Raw genomic sequence first — 17,857 nt, 5'->3', positions numbered from 1 at the left:
ACTTACAGTAGTGAATGCATACATTTCATACATTTTTTATTTAATTTTTCCGTATAGCAGCAAAAGGGGGGAACAACTCCATATTAATGCCCATGATTTTGGAATAAGATGTTTGATGGGCAGGTGTCCACATATTATTGGTCATGTAGTGTATCATATGAAATGGGTGATGGACATCCACAAATTAATACCAATAAGGAACGTGACCTACCTGCTCAGACCCCAACCAAGGACTATCAAAAGCTGTGCTATAAATTCCCTTCCAGACTCCCTCCATCTACCCAAGGACGTCGGCGTAAAAAAATCAGTTATCCACCTAAGCAAGGATAAAAATGTAACCTTGCTTAATACCCTAGATGCAGTCACACCTCTAAAACAAACAAAAAAAATTCACAAGAAATTAGCTCCCTGGTATAGAGAAAATACCCTGAAGCAAGCTTCCAGAAAAATAGAATGCAAGTCAGTCAAGTTCTTCCACACTGATCTCAACAAACCATTTCTGTATGGACCTCGCTTTGTGCATTGGGCATTGTCATGCTGAAACAGGAAACTGTTGCCACAAAGTTGGAAGCACAGAATTGTCTAGAATGTCATTGTATGCTGTAGCGTTAAGATTTCCCTTCATTGGAACTAAGTGGCCTAGCTCGAACCATGAAAAACAGCCCAAGCCGTTATTCCTCCTCCACCAAACTGGGGGCAAGTAGCGTTCTCTTGACATCCGCCAAACCCAGATTTGTCTGTCGGACTGCCAGATGGTGAAGCGTGATATATCACTCCAGAGATCGCGTTTCCACTGCTCCAGAATCCAATGGCGGCAAGCATTACACCACTCCAGCCAACGCTTGGCATTGCGCATGGTGACCTTAGGCTCATGAAGCTCTCGATGAACTGTTATTGTGCTGACATTGCTTCCAGAGGCAGTTTGGAACTCAGTAGTGAGTGTTACAACCGAAAACACTTTTTATGCACAACGTGCTTCAGTACTCGGCGCTCCCGTTCTGTGAGCTGTGTGGTCTACCACTTCGTGGCTGAGCCGTTGTTGCTCCTAGAGGTTTCCACTTCACAATAACAGAATTTACAGTTGACCGGGGCAGCTCTAGCAGGGCAAAAATTTGACAAACTGACTTGTTGGAAAGGTGGTATCCCATGATGGTGCCATGTTGAAAGTTACTGAGCTCTTCAGTAAGGCGATGTTTGTCTATGGAGATTGCATGGTTGTGTGCTCGATTTTATACACCTGTCAGCAACAGGTGTGGCTGAAATAGGCTAATCCACTAATTTGAAGGGGTGTCCACATACTTTTGTATATATAGTGTATGTTACAAATTACAATTCATATTATATGTTGTGAATTTGCTAAATGTACAATATGTTACAAATTTGCTAAACGTACAATATGTTACGAATTCGCTAAACTTATATGTTACGGGTTAGCTAAAAGGTTTAGGGGAAGGGTTAGCTAACATGCTAAGTATTTGCAAAGTAGCTAAAAAGTAGTAAGTAGTTGAAAAGTTGCTAATTAGCTAAAATGCTAAAGTTGTCCTCAATGAGACTCAAACTCACAACCTTTGGGTTGCTAGAGGTTCATGTTATTGGTAACCTAAGTAACCATCTGTCTTATGTAACCATACTAAAAGCAATAAAATCCTTCTAATTTGAGTAATTATATTTACTTTTACTATGTTACGTCTAGTCTATGAGACCAGGCTAGACTGACAAGGAGCAATAATGCACTATGAACAAAAGCATTTTAGGCGGGAAAGGGGTGCTGCTTGTGCCAACGTTAGAACGCTTAGTCTATCTTTAAATAACTACTTTGTCACTTGATTAAAATGACTAGCATTTTATAACAGCAGCATAACTCATCTTGAGGGAAGAAACGCTATCCCTTTATTGTTTATAAGAACATGTCTTATACAAGATTACCAAACTTTAATAGCCTACAGGCTAAGGCTGCCATAGGCTGTATAGGATCTAATTGTGGGTGTATGCCATAACCTTTGTTAAAGAAAAGGGCAAAAAGCATTCCCCTTGTTGGCTCAAGCATCCAGAAAAGCAACAGTGTCATTGTCCTACTTTAGTTATTTGTTCACTATATACCCACCAGTGGGTGCCATTCATGCACATACTCTATCTCCCTATGCAGTACCAATGTGCACCTTCCATTCATCTCCATTAAATACTTATACTAAGTCACTCTTCCCCTTATTTGGCAATATTTTCATAACCCAGTCTGAGAGCCAGCACAGTCCTCCCTTAATAGGCAGTGGGTTTCTGCTAGAGTGAGGCTACAGAGACACATGGGAGGGTTACACTTGGTCTTTAACAGCTGCAAGTACTGTCTCTTTAAGACAGTGTCCGACAATTTCACCAACTGTAGTTATTTTCAATCATCAAACTCACAACAAATTGACAATTTCAAGGAAACATTTATTGGAGGTTTGATTCACATACTATTCAGACCCGAAATGCTGTAAGATAATTGCAACCTCTTACTTACTAAAGCAAACTACTTGGTTGGCTGTTGGTTGTGACATACTGCAATCTAGCGTACTGTATCTGGCTCTAATGCAAGAACAGCTTTCTATAGAGTTCAATTGGCTTTCTTTTGCTCACAGATTTGTTCTGCTATCAACGATTCATTTGATAATTTCTGAGCCAGTGAATCCTTACAGGGATAAACACTTACAGTATCTGATAATACGTAAACAATCACTATTAAAGTAAAAACACTGTCAGCATCATTGCTGGATATTTCTGTTTCCAATGCTAATGCCTTAGCTTTAGCTCAGTGAGATAACATTGTCTTCAAAGATGGGGGCTTCAAGGTTCCATTCCCTGTTGGATACAGGATACAGTTAACATGTATCAAGATCAAAGTGTAATAAACTGCCTGCTCATACTAATGTAATAATAATGTAATACATAAAATAATTCAGGCGCACACACACACACACACACACACACACACACACACACACACACACACACACACACACACACACACACACACACACACACACACACCACACACACACACACACACACACCCTGGAGTTGTTCTCAGGGTCAGCGCCAATGTAACTTGAGTGGCATGAAGCACTTCTGCAGCTGACTTCCCAGCTAACTGGCCGGGCCAAGAGCGTCTGTGACACCAGCTGTGCATACCACGCCAAGCCCTTCCAACCACCACATCAAGTCAACGTACAGCCAATACCAATTCACTTCCTGCCCATTCTCCATGGCCCTAACACTAAGATGTTAACAGATCTGAAGGATCTGTATACAGTAGGTGTAAGCAGTGTGGGGGAGCTTCCACCTTACAGACCTGTAAATGTTGTTAGGGCCAAGTATCCACTATTGGGCTGATATAGTGAGAGACCTTTCAAAATCAGATGGTGATCATGCTTCATCTTGTTCATATCACGGGGAAAGACTCACTTCCTGTTTGCTTCATTTTCCTAAAGCACACAGCATGCAAGGTGCTTTTATTGGGACATTTAGTGAATTTGTCTTTAAAGGTATAAACCTTTTCACACATACTTGGTATCTGTTTCTCACTTCAATGCTTCCAACTTTAGCACTACGCTAGTACGTGTATGGCAGAAGACTCATTGAGGCCATGAATAGCTCTAAATAGTTTGGTGCAGACTGGAGGTCCCCTATTGTTAGCTCCACAGTTCTAAATAGAGAAAGCCTTGCTCAGCAGCTGTTGTGAGTAACTAGGGTTAGGAGGGGGGATTTGCCCCCACCATAGGAACGTTGAAGCCTGTCTGCTGTGGTACATGACTGAGGCGGATATGAACAAAGCACTTGGGGTTTACAATGACTGGTTCCCTTTCTTTGTCCCCCAAATAGAACTGCTAGGAAATCAAGTTCTAACCACAATAGAGGGAGAATGATTAGCAAGCTATTGGCAGTGTACTTTTCTGTATTGTCCATTATCACAGTCTGGAGCTATATCTACTAAGCATTTACACTAGTGTTGTTCTTTATTCATCCAGGAAGTCCCTTAAGGCTTGACACTTCCAATGGAACAAGTTATATTCTAAAGGTATTCTAAAGTGTATAAAACACAAAAAATTGAAGGTAAAATAAAGAATAAGAGATGAATAAGGAAAAGTTAAGACAGTTTCATGTTTTGTCTTTGTCTTTCATTTGCATTGCACTAGACTAGAGCAGAAGCTTAGCAAATCAGTCTCCCAATGTACTAATCAATACACATCAACCATCTAACATATCATGCCCACAACTGACCAACATGAATTGAGAAACGTACATACAGATTTGAATATACGGTTGTTCCATTTGATTTCAATCACTTTTTGAACTAAACTTTCTATACATATTTGCCCATGGTAGAAGTGTTCAGAAAGTGACTTTCAGGACCTGAATGCAAAAACAATTAGGAGATATATGTGCTCAAAGTTGACCTGTTTTGCATACCCCACCCTCCCGAGTGTCGCAGCGGGCTAGGCACTGCATCTCAGTGCAAGAGGCGTCATTACAGTCCCTTGTTCGAATCCAGGCTGTATCACATCCGGCCGTGATTGGGAGTCCCGTACAGCAGCGTACAATTGGCCCAGCGTCTTCTGGGTTTGGCCGGGGTAGGCCGTCATTGTAAATAAGATTTTATTTATTTATTTACCATCAGACATCCATGTCTTCATCACTGGAACAGTTAAACGGTTAAGTTTGATATCATTTAAAAGCTTACAAACAGGGTTATATTATTATTTATTTTTCATCTTTAACGTCAATTATCTAAAAATGTGTAAAAGACACAGTATACTCTTGAAGACTGAGTGGGTCATTTCAATCATAGAAATAGCATTCATAGAATGGACATATCCCTTCAGATCACTGCAATTTAGCTGGTACATAATTTAAATTGAATTGAAATATTAATTTCAAAGATAGATTAACCACAAAGGTGACCGCCGGTCAACCCACAGTTGAATGTCAACTTAAATGGGAATGTATATTCTATTAACTGTATTTCTTTGATTACAATAGGTTTCCTATTGAAGATTAACACTATAGTTTAAAACAACATTTTCTGATGTGGTGACCTCCAATAATCTTTGTGCTACCATTTTAAAGTTGAAATGTTATTCCCATTTTAGTACATTTATCAGCCAAAACATGACACCCAACATGAAAACCCTCTGATGATGTAAAATAGGGTCTAAGCTACAACATTAGTGACATCTTTTGAGGTTGATAATTTACGTTAAAATAAACGATTAAGTTGTTAGAAAACCTTTCTCAGAAGCTTTTAAACGGTATGAGACTCAACCTTTTATCTTTTCCAGAAGAAGGAATGGATGTCTTTTGGTAGGGTGAGGTATGCAACATTTTGAGCACCTCTATTCCCTAAATGTTTTGGCATTCCAGTCTAAAAAGTTCCTTTCTGACCACTTCCACCAGTGTCAAATAGGTATAGAAAGTTTTGTTCAAATCAGAAGGGGTGCAGTCAAAAAGTGATAAAAATCAAATGGAACGACCCCATACACAACATATCACACAATGGATAACTGCACTAGACAAAAACTTAACATACAACACATTCAAAGCCTTTAAAAAGGTTTTATTTCCACAGCTTCCGAGACCTCTGGGCATAAAACAGTACACATCAAAACATGTTAAAAAAAAAATATATATATATATATTTTTTACAAACAGGCAACATTATCCTTACTCATTGAGTTCTTCTTCCTCGTCATCGAATGTCTCTTCCCCGTCATTAGCCGTGGCCTCCTGGTACTGCTGGTACTCAGACACCAGGTCGTTCATGTTGCTCTCGGCCTCTGTGAACTCCATCTCGTCCATGCCCTCCCCTGTGAACCAGTGCAAGAAGGCCTTGCGGCGGAACATGGCCGAGAACTGCTCCGAGAAGCGCTTGAACAGCTCCTGGATGGCCGTGCTGTTGCCGATGAATGTGGAGGCCATCTTAAGGCCGCGGGGCGCAATGTCACACACGGCCACCTTGACGTTGTTGGGGATCCACTCCACGAAGTAGCTGCTGTTCTTGTTCTGGATGGCCAGCATCTGCTCGTCCACCTCTTTCATGGACATGGGCCCTCGGAAAACAGTGGCCACGGTGAGGTAGCGGCCATGGCGCGGGTCGCACGCCGCCATCATGTTGCGGGCGTCAAACATTTGCTGGGTGAGTTCGGGCACTGTCAGGGCGCGATACTGCTGGCTCCCCCGGGCGGTTAGTGGTGCAAAGCCAGGCATGAAGAAATGTAGGCGGGGAAAGGGCACCATGTTGACGGCCAGTTTGCGAAGGTCGGCGTTGAGCTGGCCAGGGAAGCGCAGTGAGGTGGTCACACCGCTCATGGTGGCCGACACCAGGTGGTTGAGGTCTCCGTAAGTGGGCGTGGTCAGTTTCAGGGTACGGAAGCAGATGTCGTAGAGCGCCTCGTTGTCAATGCAGTATGTCTCATCCGTGTTCTCCACCAGCTGGTGCACAGAGAGCGTGGCGTTGTACGGTTCGACCACCGTATCAGACACCTTGGGTGAGGGCATGACGCTGAACGTGTTCATGATGCGGTCAGGGTACTCCTCACGGATCTTGCTGATGAGCAGGGTGCCCATTCCTGAGCCCGTGCCCCCACCCAGGGAGTGGGTGAGCTGGAAGCCCTGGAGACAGTCACAGTGCTCACACTCCTTCCTCACCACATCTAGCACAGAGTCTACCAGCTCTGCTCCCTCAGTGTAGTGGCCCTTGGCCCAGTTGTTCCCTGCACCCGTCTGCCCTGCAAGGACAGCATAAAAGGGATGAAAACTGTCAGTTAAATCCTACACCCCATCCCTCCAGTAACCCCAAATCAACCCCCCCACTACCTCAAACACAAGCTAATTGTGAGCCATTTATCATCCAGTCTAAGCCAAGAGAATGTGGGGTCAGTACAGGGTGTGTGTGTGAAGTGAGATTCTCGGGCTCAAATCCACGTGAAAACCCTGAAAAGTTGATTAAACAAATGTCCAAAGACATTTAGGCAAGAATGTAGGTTGAGTCTGGCATTTGTACAAGCTACATGTTCTGTCAAATAGTTTCCCATTGTCTCCCCGTAGCTGCTAATGAAAAGGTAAATGACTAAGGCCATGTATCATGCATCTCCCGACAACTTCTGCTGAGACCGCCACACTTGATCCATCCCAGTCTTCATTAGGTCATGCAACAGAAAACTTCAAAGTGTTTCTTATTGGACAAACCTAGGTAGTCCCTCCCTGTTTCACTCAGCTTTTTTTCATTTGATGCCTAATGGTGCCTAATGACTATATCCACCTCCTGAAAAATACTGCTGGCACCACCACACTTGAACCCAGGTAGGAATGTTTGTACAGGGACTTCGAACAGAAGAAAACTCTCTGTGAGGGACTTCCTTGACTTGTCCAATGAGAAACTAATTTCTGTTCTCAATTGCAGAACATTTTAAAACGTTTTCCATTTGTGTGCCCTAATGAAAACAACTGGACTAGGACATCATATGGATTATGATGTGTGCTGATTGAACGATTTAATTCATAACTGTAGATCACTTAATTCAATTTTATTTTTGTATGACAATCATGTGTAGTTTAGAGTCACGTCATATCTTTGGTTTGTAGTAGACAACACATCACGCAAGTCCTTGATGTAGATTGACAATCAGTTGTTATGTCTGTAGAGGATCCCATTTTAACAGCCTTCACATATTCACATTTACCTCACATATTTCCCGTTCGAGTAAGCTTAAACAGTCTGTATATGCTGCTATCAAATCCTTGAAGGATTTCCCTATGGTTACCAATTAGAGATGGGTGAAAACGTGTAACTAAAGTAAATACCCTCCTAAAAAACAACCAGTCATCCTTTTTGAGAGCACTGTTCAGAACCAAAACATCCATTGCTTTGATGCCATGACTCATCTAGGGAGCTTTCAGGGGCTTTGTGTTATAAACTTGATCAATTCTGATCCCCAGGGCCCAGTTTTTCAAAAGTTATCAGATTGGATTTCGACAATCAGATAGGATTAAATGTCAGAATTGGGTTTTTCATAACTGAAAATTTTGATTCTGATCCTGCAGGTATGGATTTGGATTTTGTAATCCAATTTTACCTTTAATCAGGTTTGAATGTCGTTTTTTGCATTTTTGAAATGTGATTAGGATAGTTTTGATGCCGAAAATCTGGATTATTTTGATCCCACTGGATGGCTGGATTCAGGTTGTATTTAGAAAGGTTAAAAGCACTACAACTAAGACATTGCAATGAAACTAAGGAAAGGCAACAACAACAAAAAACATTACATCTGAAAACCAAAGGTTAATTGTGTTAAATTGACAGCAGTTTAGGTATGTGGTCAGTTGTTATATTGAGAAGTGTCAAATAAATGTATGTACTTACTTGTAAGTGATATGCAGGCTAATTTTTATTTTATTTTTATCTCAGGTACCTTTATTTGTGTAGTTTACTCCTTCCTCTCTGTTTCCCTATGACAGTGTAGAAGTAGTACCATAACCTGTCCAGTAGATGGCAAGGTGTAGGTTTGTTCGAAACACTGAGAATCCGTATTCTGTGATCTTGATATTGTGGTATCTGGATCAGAATGATCTTTCCCATTATGCTCTGAAACACTGTCTCAAAAACAGCCAGCACGATCTGATCATTCTGATCCAGATTAAAAGTTTTTCAAAAACTGGGCCCAGTAGACCTCACGTGACCGCCACAAAACCTCATGCTGTGTGTCCTTGATATTGAAGAAACAATGAAACACTGAAATGGTACACATACCTAAAAACAGCCATTTTGAATCAGTAGGAAAAACATGTGTTAGCTACATAGAGACAAAATAAGCCATATAATAGGATATTTTAAATGCTCTTAGATGCCTATAATACCTAATAATAATGCATTATTTAGCTGTTGACTTTAAGTAAAGTGTTACAGTGTCCACTTACCGAAGATAAAGTTGTCAGGTCTGAATAGCTGTCCAAAGGACCCCGACCGGACACTGTCCATGGTCCCAGGTTCCAGGTCCACAAGGACTGCTCTGGGGACATACTTGTGTGCTGGAAAAAAGACAACCAAACACCTATACAGATTGGAATACATTTCAAATGTATCAGAATGCATGGTATTGTACAGTAGATTGTTTCACAAACAAGACTTCGTCAGGTATGCCTACAACCTATTACCTAAAACACATTCCTTATTTTATGCCTTAAGGAATTGCCAACAACCAGATAACATTTCCCTTTTCAATGCGGCCTGCCATCTTTCCCTCACATTGAATATTTCAGTCCTAACTAACACTAACTTTAAAGGCTGAATGAATATAAAATGAATTTAAAAGGTGTATATAGATGCTTCAGAAATAATGTATTCACATCATGCTATATAAAACAGCCTGGTCTCACAGACTTTACTTAACATAGTAAGTAACAATCTAAGCAACATTAAAAAAAAGCTGTAGATTTTTGCATTGGACACATCTCAATCCACCGCATCAGCTTGTATCACACTTCCGCATCTGCGGTGAAAGGTAGTAGAGCTACAGCGGTGTTTGTCAGACTATGAGACGTCCCAAAAATCGGTCTTCTCACAAAAACGTCTGTAGTGTCCAAAACGGTTTTGCTCCATGACCCCCACAGGTATCAGGAGACTCGTCTGACGTTGGTACCGTCGATGTGCCAACTTCTGTTTGTAACGTCCGAAAGGTTTGGGCTACAATCTAATCTCCCCTAATGTCAAGGGGAGATTCTCACAAACACGATGGTGTTCTCAGTTTTGCTTTACGACCCCCATAAGTGTCAAGGGAGTTGTGTAAGGGTTAAAAAAAATGAATGGAAGAATGAAGGTCGTTTTGTGCCTACCCAAGAAATTTATTAAATAAGTGTAAAGCAATATATATATACATATATACTCAGCAAAAAAAGAAACAACTCACTGTCAACTGCGTTCATTTTCAGCAAACTTATCATGTGTAAATATTTGTATGAACATAACAAGATTCAACAACTGAGACATAAACTGAACAAGTTCCACAGACATGTGACTAACAGAAATTGAATAATGTGTCCCTGAACAAAGGGGGGGGGGTTAAAATCAAAAGTAACAGTTAGTATCTGGTGTGGTCACCAGCTGCATTAAGTACCGCAGTGCATCTCCTCCTATTGGACTGCACCAGGTTTGACAGTTTTTGCTGTGAGATGTTAACCCACTCCTCCACCAAGTCACCTGCAAGTTCCTGGACATTTCTGGGGGGGGGGGAAATGGCCCTAGCCCTCACCCTCCAATCAAACAGGTCCCAGACGTACTCTATAGGATTGAGATCCGGGCTCTTCGCTGGCCATGGCAGAACACTGACATTCCTGCCTTGCAGGAAATTACGCACAGAACGAGCAGTATGGCAGGTGGCATTGTCATGCTGGAGGGGTCATGTCAGGATGAGCCTGGAGGATGGGTACCACATGAGGGAGGAGGATGTCTTCCCTGTAACGCACAGCATTGAGATTGCCTGCAATGACAACAAGCTCAGTCCGATGATGATGACCATGACGGACCCGCCACCTCCAAATCGATCCCGCTCCAGAGTACAGGCCTCGGGTGTAAACGCGAATTCGACCATCACCCCCGGTGAGACAAAACCGTGACTCGTCAGTGAAGAGCACTTTTTGCTAGTCCTGTCTGGTCCAGCAACGGTGGGTTTGTGCCCATAGGCGACGTTGTTGCCAGTAATGTCTGGTGAGGACCTGCCTTACAACAAGCCTACAAGCCCTCTGTCCAGCCTCTCTCAGCCTATTGCGTACAGTGTGGGCACTGATGGAGGGATTGTGTGTTCCTGGTGTAACTCGGGCAGTTGTTGTTGCCATCCTGTACCTGTCCCGCAGATGTGATGTTTGGATGTACCGATCCTGTGCAGGTGTTGTTACATGTGGTCTGCCACTGCGAGCATGATCAGCTGCCCGTCCTGTCTCCCTGTAGCACTGTCTTAAGCGTCTCACAGTACGGACATCGGAATTTATTGCCCTGGCCATATCTGCAGTCCTCATGCCTCCTTGCAGCATGCCTAAGGCACGTTCACGCAGATGAGCAGGGACCATGGGCATCTTTCTTTTGGTGTTTTTCAGTCAGTAGAAAGGCCTCTTTAGTGTCCTAAGTTTTCATAACTGTGACCTTAATTGCCTACCGTCTGTAAACTGTTAGTGTCTTAACGACCGTTCCACAGCTGCATGGGGACGTTTCTTTTTTTGCTGAGTATATATATATATATGTATGTATATATATATATCACACTCAGCAAAAAAAGAAACGTCCCCTTTTCAGGACCCTGTCTTACAAAGATAATTCGTAAAAATCCAAATTAGTTCACAGATCTTCATAGTAAAGGGTTTAAACACTGTTTCCTGTGCTTGTTCAATGAACCATAAACAATTAATGAACATGCAGCTGCATGGAACGCTCATTGCAGCTGTGGAACGGTCGTTAAGACACTAATAGTAATGCATATATATATACATATATATATACACACATACACACACAAAGTTTACATACACTTAGGTAGGAAAAACTCATTTTTCAACCACTCCATACATTTCTTGTTAACAAACTATAGTTTTGGCAAGTCGGTTAGGACATCTACTTTGTGCATGACACATGACAAGTCATTTTTCCAACAATTGTTTACAGACAGATTATTTCAATTATAACTCACTGTATCACAATTCCGGTGGGTCAGAAGTTTACATACATTTAGTTGACTGTGCCTTTAAACAGCTTGTAAAATTCCAGAAAATGATGTCATGGCTTTAGAAGCTTCCGATGACTCATTAGAGTCAATTGGAGGTGTACCTGTAGATGTATTTCAAGGCCTACCTTCAAATTCAGTGCCTCTTTGCTTGACATCATGGGAAAATCAAAAGAAATCAGTCAAGACCTCAGGAAAAAAACTGTATACCTCCACAAGTCTGATTCATCCTTGGGAGCAATTTCCAAACACCTGAAGGTACCACGTTCATCTGTACAAACAATAGCACGCAAGTATAAACACCATGGGATTACGCAGCCGTCATACTGCTCAGGAAGGAGACATGTTCTGTCTCCTAGAGATGAACGTACTTCGGTGCGAAAAGTGCAGATCAATCTCAGAACAGCACAGGATCTTGTGAAGATGGAGGAAACAGGCACAAAAGTATCTATATCCACAGTAAAACAAGTCCTATATCGACATAACCTGAAAGGCCGCTCAGCAAGGAAGAAGGCACTGCTCCAAATCCGCCATAAAAAAAGCCAGACTACGGTTTGCAACTGCACATGGGGACAAAGATCGTACTTTTTGGAAAAATGTCCTCTGGTCTGATGAAACAAAAATAGAACTGTTTGGCTATAATGACCATCGCATCTCTGCATGTCTGGCAGACATATCAGTGTGGATGACGGATCACCACCTCAAGCTGAACCTCGGCAAGACGGAGCTGCTCTTCCTCCCGACGAAGGACTGCCCGTTCCATGATCTCGCCATCACAGTTGACAACTCCATTGTGTCCTCCTCCCAGAGTGCTAAGAGCCTTGGCGTGACCCTGGACAACACCCTGTCGTTCTCCGCTAACATCAAGGCGGTGACCCGATCCTGTAGGTTCATGCTCTACAACATTCGCAGAGTACGACCATGCCTCACACAGGAAGCGGCGCAGGTCCTAATCCAGGCACTTGTCATCTCCCGTCTGGATCACTGCAACTTGCTGTTGGCGGGGCTCCCTGCCTGTGCCATCAAACCCCTACAACTCATCCAGAACGCCGCAGCCCGTCTGGTGTTCAACCTTCCCAAGTTCTCTCACGTCACCCCGCTCCTCCGCACACTCCACTGGCTTCCAGTTGAAGCTCGCATCTGCTACAAGACCATGGTGCTTGCCTACGGAGCTGTGAGGGGAACGGCACCTCCGTACCTTCAGGCTCTGATCAGGCCCTACACCCAAAGAAGGGCACTGCGTTCATCCACCTCTGGCCTGCTCGGCTCCCTACCTCTGCGGAAGCACAGTTCCCGCTCAGCCCAGTCAAAAATGTTCGCTGCTCTGGCACCCCAATGGTGGAACAAGCTCCCTCACGACGCCAGGACAGCGGAGTCAATCACCACCTTCCGGAGACACCTGAAACCCCACCTCTTTAAGGAATACCTGGGATAGGATTAAGTAATCCTTCTACCCCCCCCCCCCCCCCCAAAAAAAAAGATATAGGTGTACTATTGTAAAGTGGTTGTTCCACTGGATATCATAAGGTGAATGCACCAATTTGTAAGTCGCTCTGGATAAGCGTGTCTGCTAAATGATGTAAATGTTATGTTTGGAGGAAAAAGGGGTAAGCTTGCAAGCCGAAGAACACCATCCCAACCGTGAAGCAGGGGGGTGGCAGCATCATGTTGTGGGGGTGCTTTGCTGCAGGAGGGACTGGTGCACTTCACAAAATAGATAATTTTCCTGCCTCATGAAGCTATGTGGATATATTGAAGCAACATCTCAAGACATCTCAAGTTAAAGCTTGGTCGCAAATGGGTCATCCAAATGGACCATCCAAATGGACAATGACCCCAAGCATACTTCCAAAGTTGTGGCAAAATGGCTTATGGACAACAAAGTCAAGGTATTAGAGTGGCCATCACAAAGCCCTGACCAGGAGGAAAGCGCCAAAATTCACCCAACTTATTGTGGGAAGCTTGTGGAAGGCTACTCGAAACGTTTGACCCAGGGGAAACATCTATTTAATCCATTTTAGAATAAGACTGTAATGTAACAAAATGTGGAAAAGTCAAAGGGTTCTGAATACTTTCGAATGCACAGTATATTTCCGGAGCTTTCTTATATCTCCTAGATATAGGACAGACACTTCAAGAGCTTGTTTCTTATGATTTTTGTTTTTGCCATTTATGAATGTGTTATTCAATGCATTTCTCTGGGCTATAGTAGGAAAGGCCAAATTCAGTATTATATCAAATCATTTGTTCATACATAATTTTTTTTTTGTACCTAAAGGAGTCCTTAATTCAATAGTTAAATGATCCATAGTATGACCATCTTAAAATAACTCCATGGTTAGAACCCCCCCTCGTGCCATACATCCGCAGTCATCCTTAAATTTCAGCATGATAATGCACAGCCCCATGTTGCAAGGATCTGTACACAATTCCTGGAAGCTGAAAATGTCCCAGTTCTTCCATGGCCTGCATTCTCACCAGATATGTCACCCATTGAGCATGTTTGGGATGCTCTAGATCGACGTGTACGACAGCGTGTTCCAGTTCCCGCCAATATCCAGAAACTTCACACAGCCATTGAAGAGGAGTGGGACAACATTCCATAGGCCACAATCAACAGCCTAATCAACTCGATGCGAAAGACATGTCACCCTGCAAGAGGCAAATGGTGGTCACACCAGATACTGACCGGTTTTCCTATCCATGGCCCTACCTTTTTTTGTTAAAGGTCTCTTTGACCAGATGCATATCTGTATTCCCAGTCATGTGAAATACATAGATTAGGACCTAATCTATTAATTTCCATTTACTATTTTTCCTTATATGAACTGTAGCTCATTGAATTTTTTTAATTGTTGCATGTTGCGTTTATTTTTGTTCAGTTTAAATGGAGTGTTCGGATTTACGTTTATTGTTACATCTACCACTGAGTTCAGGTTGCAGCAAAGGGTGGCAAAAGAGTAATGGCAATTTGTCAAAGCACCAGAAGTAAGGACCCTGTAGCAGACCATGAGTGCGTTTATGTTAAATGCTCTATCCCTTTATCAATTGGGAACAACTTGGAAGCATGATGACTCATTCTACAACAGACACACTTACGGGACGCTTCGTTGTAGTACACATTAATCCTGTCGATTTGAAGCGATGAGTCACCCACATAGTTTCCTGCCGGATCGATGCCGTGTTCATCGCTGATAACTTCCCAAAACTGTCGAGTTATCAACATAGGAGGAAAAAAGGTTACAGTTAAATATCCGAAAGTTATCAAGGCATCATGAAAAAACGATTGAACATTGTGCATCCTTCGGTCTTATTTGATGACTGAAGCACACTCAGCTGCTGAAATGGATAGACTCGCACAGCGCGAATTTCATGGCACTCCATGGCTGAACGCTAGGGACCGTTATGAAGTTTATTATAGGCTAAATAGATTAGTAATTAAGCGATAGCAATTTACATTTTCAAAAGGCAAAGTCGTAGCCTATGACCCAAAGCATGGGGTCATATGCTATACAACATTGGCCTACAATTAGCCTATAATTTGTCACATCAGCTTCTAAACATTTAGGCTAAGGTATTTTCGGAGTTAAAAGACAGACAGACCGTTCATCCGTCATCCGTTGTCATTCATCTGGCAACGGATGATTCCCGTTGAAAAAACATCGGCTCCATCGCACAAAATCCGTGTGCGATGGCATAATAAAGTTAAGAAATAGTTTTTTTACACAAAACATGCAAGGTTTTAATTCAAAATGAAAAAGTTATTCTTAATGAAAAAGTCATTCAGTTCAATGGTCTCTACTTGCCTTGGTGCCAATCTGATTCCCACATTGTCCGGCTTGTATGTGAACTATTTCTCTCATTCTGTCTGTGTGCAAGGGTGTCTTGGCGGCTGGAGTGTGTATGCAGCCTGGTAAACTGAACTGATTAGCAGGCGCGCTAAATTCCTGTTCACCTCTGCCGAACTTCCACGCCCAGTAGGGCTGGACAAGTGAATGACACCCCAGCTGTGGAATAAAGTAGTGAACCGTTATCTTCCATCCCCTTTCTCACAAGAGAAGTATATTATCAGGCTTAGTTTGTTGAAATAATGTATCTTCAATTCAGTTGTGACTTATGATGCAAATGTAGGCTATTACATCATTGTTGAATAATTAAAGAGTAGCCTAGGCTGTATTTGCTTTAGGTCTTGCACCATTTCAAGTGCTAAAGTTAGAAGTTGAGCTCACTACACTCATTCATTATGAGTGTAGTTCCCTTGGGTACAAAAACATCAAAATACACATAATATACCTTCAGGAGGTACACATATGATCTAACATGGTACTGTTCGGTACATTTTAACGTACATGTGCGGGTAATCTAGTAATTGTACATTTTTGTACCAAATATTCTGAATATAAAAAGGTATAATCATTGGGGGTGTGGCTTTCAGTTATTTTTGGCCACCCGTGAGTTGAAGTGTTGTACCAGTTTGTGGTCTATCGTTATATTGCAAGTTTGAGCATGTCTGCTGACAGTTCTGAAATCTTTATAATCGACTTACGTAAGAGCATGTGACAATATTGTAATTCATTTTGTAGCGAGCTTAACCCAACACTGAGCCACCTAGTCAAGTACAGACCTCTTGGTGTAATGGTTAAGGTGTTGGCTTGACAGTCGCTGGACCCAGGTTCGAGTCCCGGTTGGGGCTACCCTCTGAATTTGCTACGTTGTTGTCAGAAGTGGGATGGTGAAGTGTAAGGGACTTAAGTTAATATTTGCCACTTGAAAGGAACAAACATCTTTGTCACTGTGGTGGTACCCTAAAAAAAATAAAAAGGTACAAACTGCAAAAAGGTACAATGGACATACCTTACAGGGTGTGACAAGAAATGATAACACAAAAGGAAGTACATGTTGCACATTTGTGACCCGTTTCAGGAAACTAGGCGTATGTCGCAAGTCACAACTTAATTTTTGGGGCAGAAATGTCTTCCGGAACATGTGAACTTTCATGTGCCTTAATAACATACTTGGATGCCATATGTAAATACGAATAAAATTGTTAAATTACGAGCCTTGTTGGTTAAGCCACAGAAAAAGTTAGCTACCTTCCCACTAGCCATGATTAGCTGAGATAAATGAGTGGGCTGGACATGTCGAGAGAGGATTTTGGATTGGTCTGCCAAATATAAGGCTTCTGTCTATTTGAGCTGGTCAGTCTGCGTTGGTAATCCTGTCGAACGCAGCTTTTTTTAATGTATCGTGTAGTGGAGCTGCATAAGTGTTGCGCTCCACTTTCTGGAGAATTGAGTTCTGAAATCAGTGGAATTCGAGTATGATAGCTAAAGAGATGGAGAAAACACCTGTCTATGGGTTACATCTTCAAACTAAGGGCATCCGTGACAGGGAGACACGTCCATCATGCATACGGGCAAGATAGTCTAGCTAGCTACATTTTCAGATATTACACATTTCTAATTGACAGAAAATGGTTTCATTTCAAGCTAAAGTGTACTGTTAGCTAGCTAATGTTAGCTGGCTGGCTCCCTAGCTAACGTCACGTGTATGACATTATTATTCGTATCCCAGAGCCGTTTGCTTTGCTAGTTAGAGCCTAGCAAGCTGAACATTGAACCTGGTTGGTATGCTCCCAGCAGATTCATGCAGGGTTCTTGTGCCAAATCGTGTCGTTATGTTCATTGTTGTTTAACTAGCTCGTTAGCTAACGTTACGTGTGTGATCTTACACATTGTTTACCTAGCTAGCTACTGGTCTTAAACTAAAGTGTACAACACCCGTTGAATATGGCCTGTGTTAGTAAACGTCAACAAAAAAGCATAATGAAATTATTGCCAGCAGAGCTGGTAGGCTGTTTTTATGGTATCCAGAGTTAAACAAATTGGCCCAGAGCGCCAAGTGTGCGCTCTGAACGCGCCGAGAGCGAAATTAGATGGTGGGGCTAAAGCTTAAGCGGGTGTGAACAATGGCATATGGGTGTAGACAAGGAAGAGCTCTTCTCTAGATAAAAGAGTCAAAGGCCATTTTCTCAAAAATGAGTTTACAAGTTTATCAACTTTCAAAAAGCAAAATTAACTTTCCCATTGTTCCTCAAAAATGCAGTGAATGATACA

General features: G+C 42.3%; 1 protein-coding gene across 1 annotated transcript; it reads right to left on the bottom strand.

Moving 5' to 3' along the window:
- Positions 1–2,409: 2,409 nt before the first annotated feature.
- On the bottom strand, positions 2,410–15,744 carry tubb6 (tubulin, beta 6 class V). The gene is made up of 5 exons (XM_014180633.3): positions 15,548–15,744; positions 14,841–14,949; positions 8,950–9,060; positions 5,702–6,761; positions 2,410–2,838 (listed from the first exon to the last, which is right to left on the bottom strand). Exons 1-5 carry the CDS (start codon positions 15,602–15,604, stop codon positions 2,784–2,786), a joined length of 1,392 nt encoding a protein of 463 aa, XP_014036108.1. The 5' UTR covers positions 15,605–15,744; the 3' UTR covers positions 2,410–2,783.
- Positions 15,745–17,857: the final 2,113 nt, after the last annotated feature.

Source organism: Salmo salar, chromosome 29, assembly GCF_965601325.2.
Source record: "Salmo salar chromosome 29, fSalSal1, whole genome shotgun sequence".
NCBI classification, from domain to species: domain Eukaryota; kingdom Metazoa; phylum Chordata; class Actinopteri; order Salmoniformes; family Salmonidae; genus Salmo; species Salmo salar.
Note: the sequence above shows the minus strand (reverse complement) of the source record. Positions and strands in the feature narration are given on the sequence as shown.

Bases quoted from the DNA above. Each gene is read 5' to 3' on its own strand.
- tubb6 (XM_014180633.3), bottom strand. From the start codon at position 15,604: ATGAGAGAAATAGTTCACATACAAGCCGGACAATGTGGGAATCAGATT. The intron at 14,950-15,547 runs GCAAGTAGAGAC...ATAACTCGACAG, and splicing joins GGAATCAGATTGGCACCAAG to TTTTGGGAAGTTATCAGCGA. The intron at 9,061-14,840 runs GTAAGTGTGTCT...TCTTTTTTCCAG, and splicing joins GTACTACAACGAAGCGTCCC to CACACAAGTATGTCCCCAGA.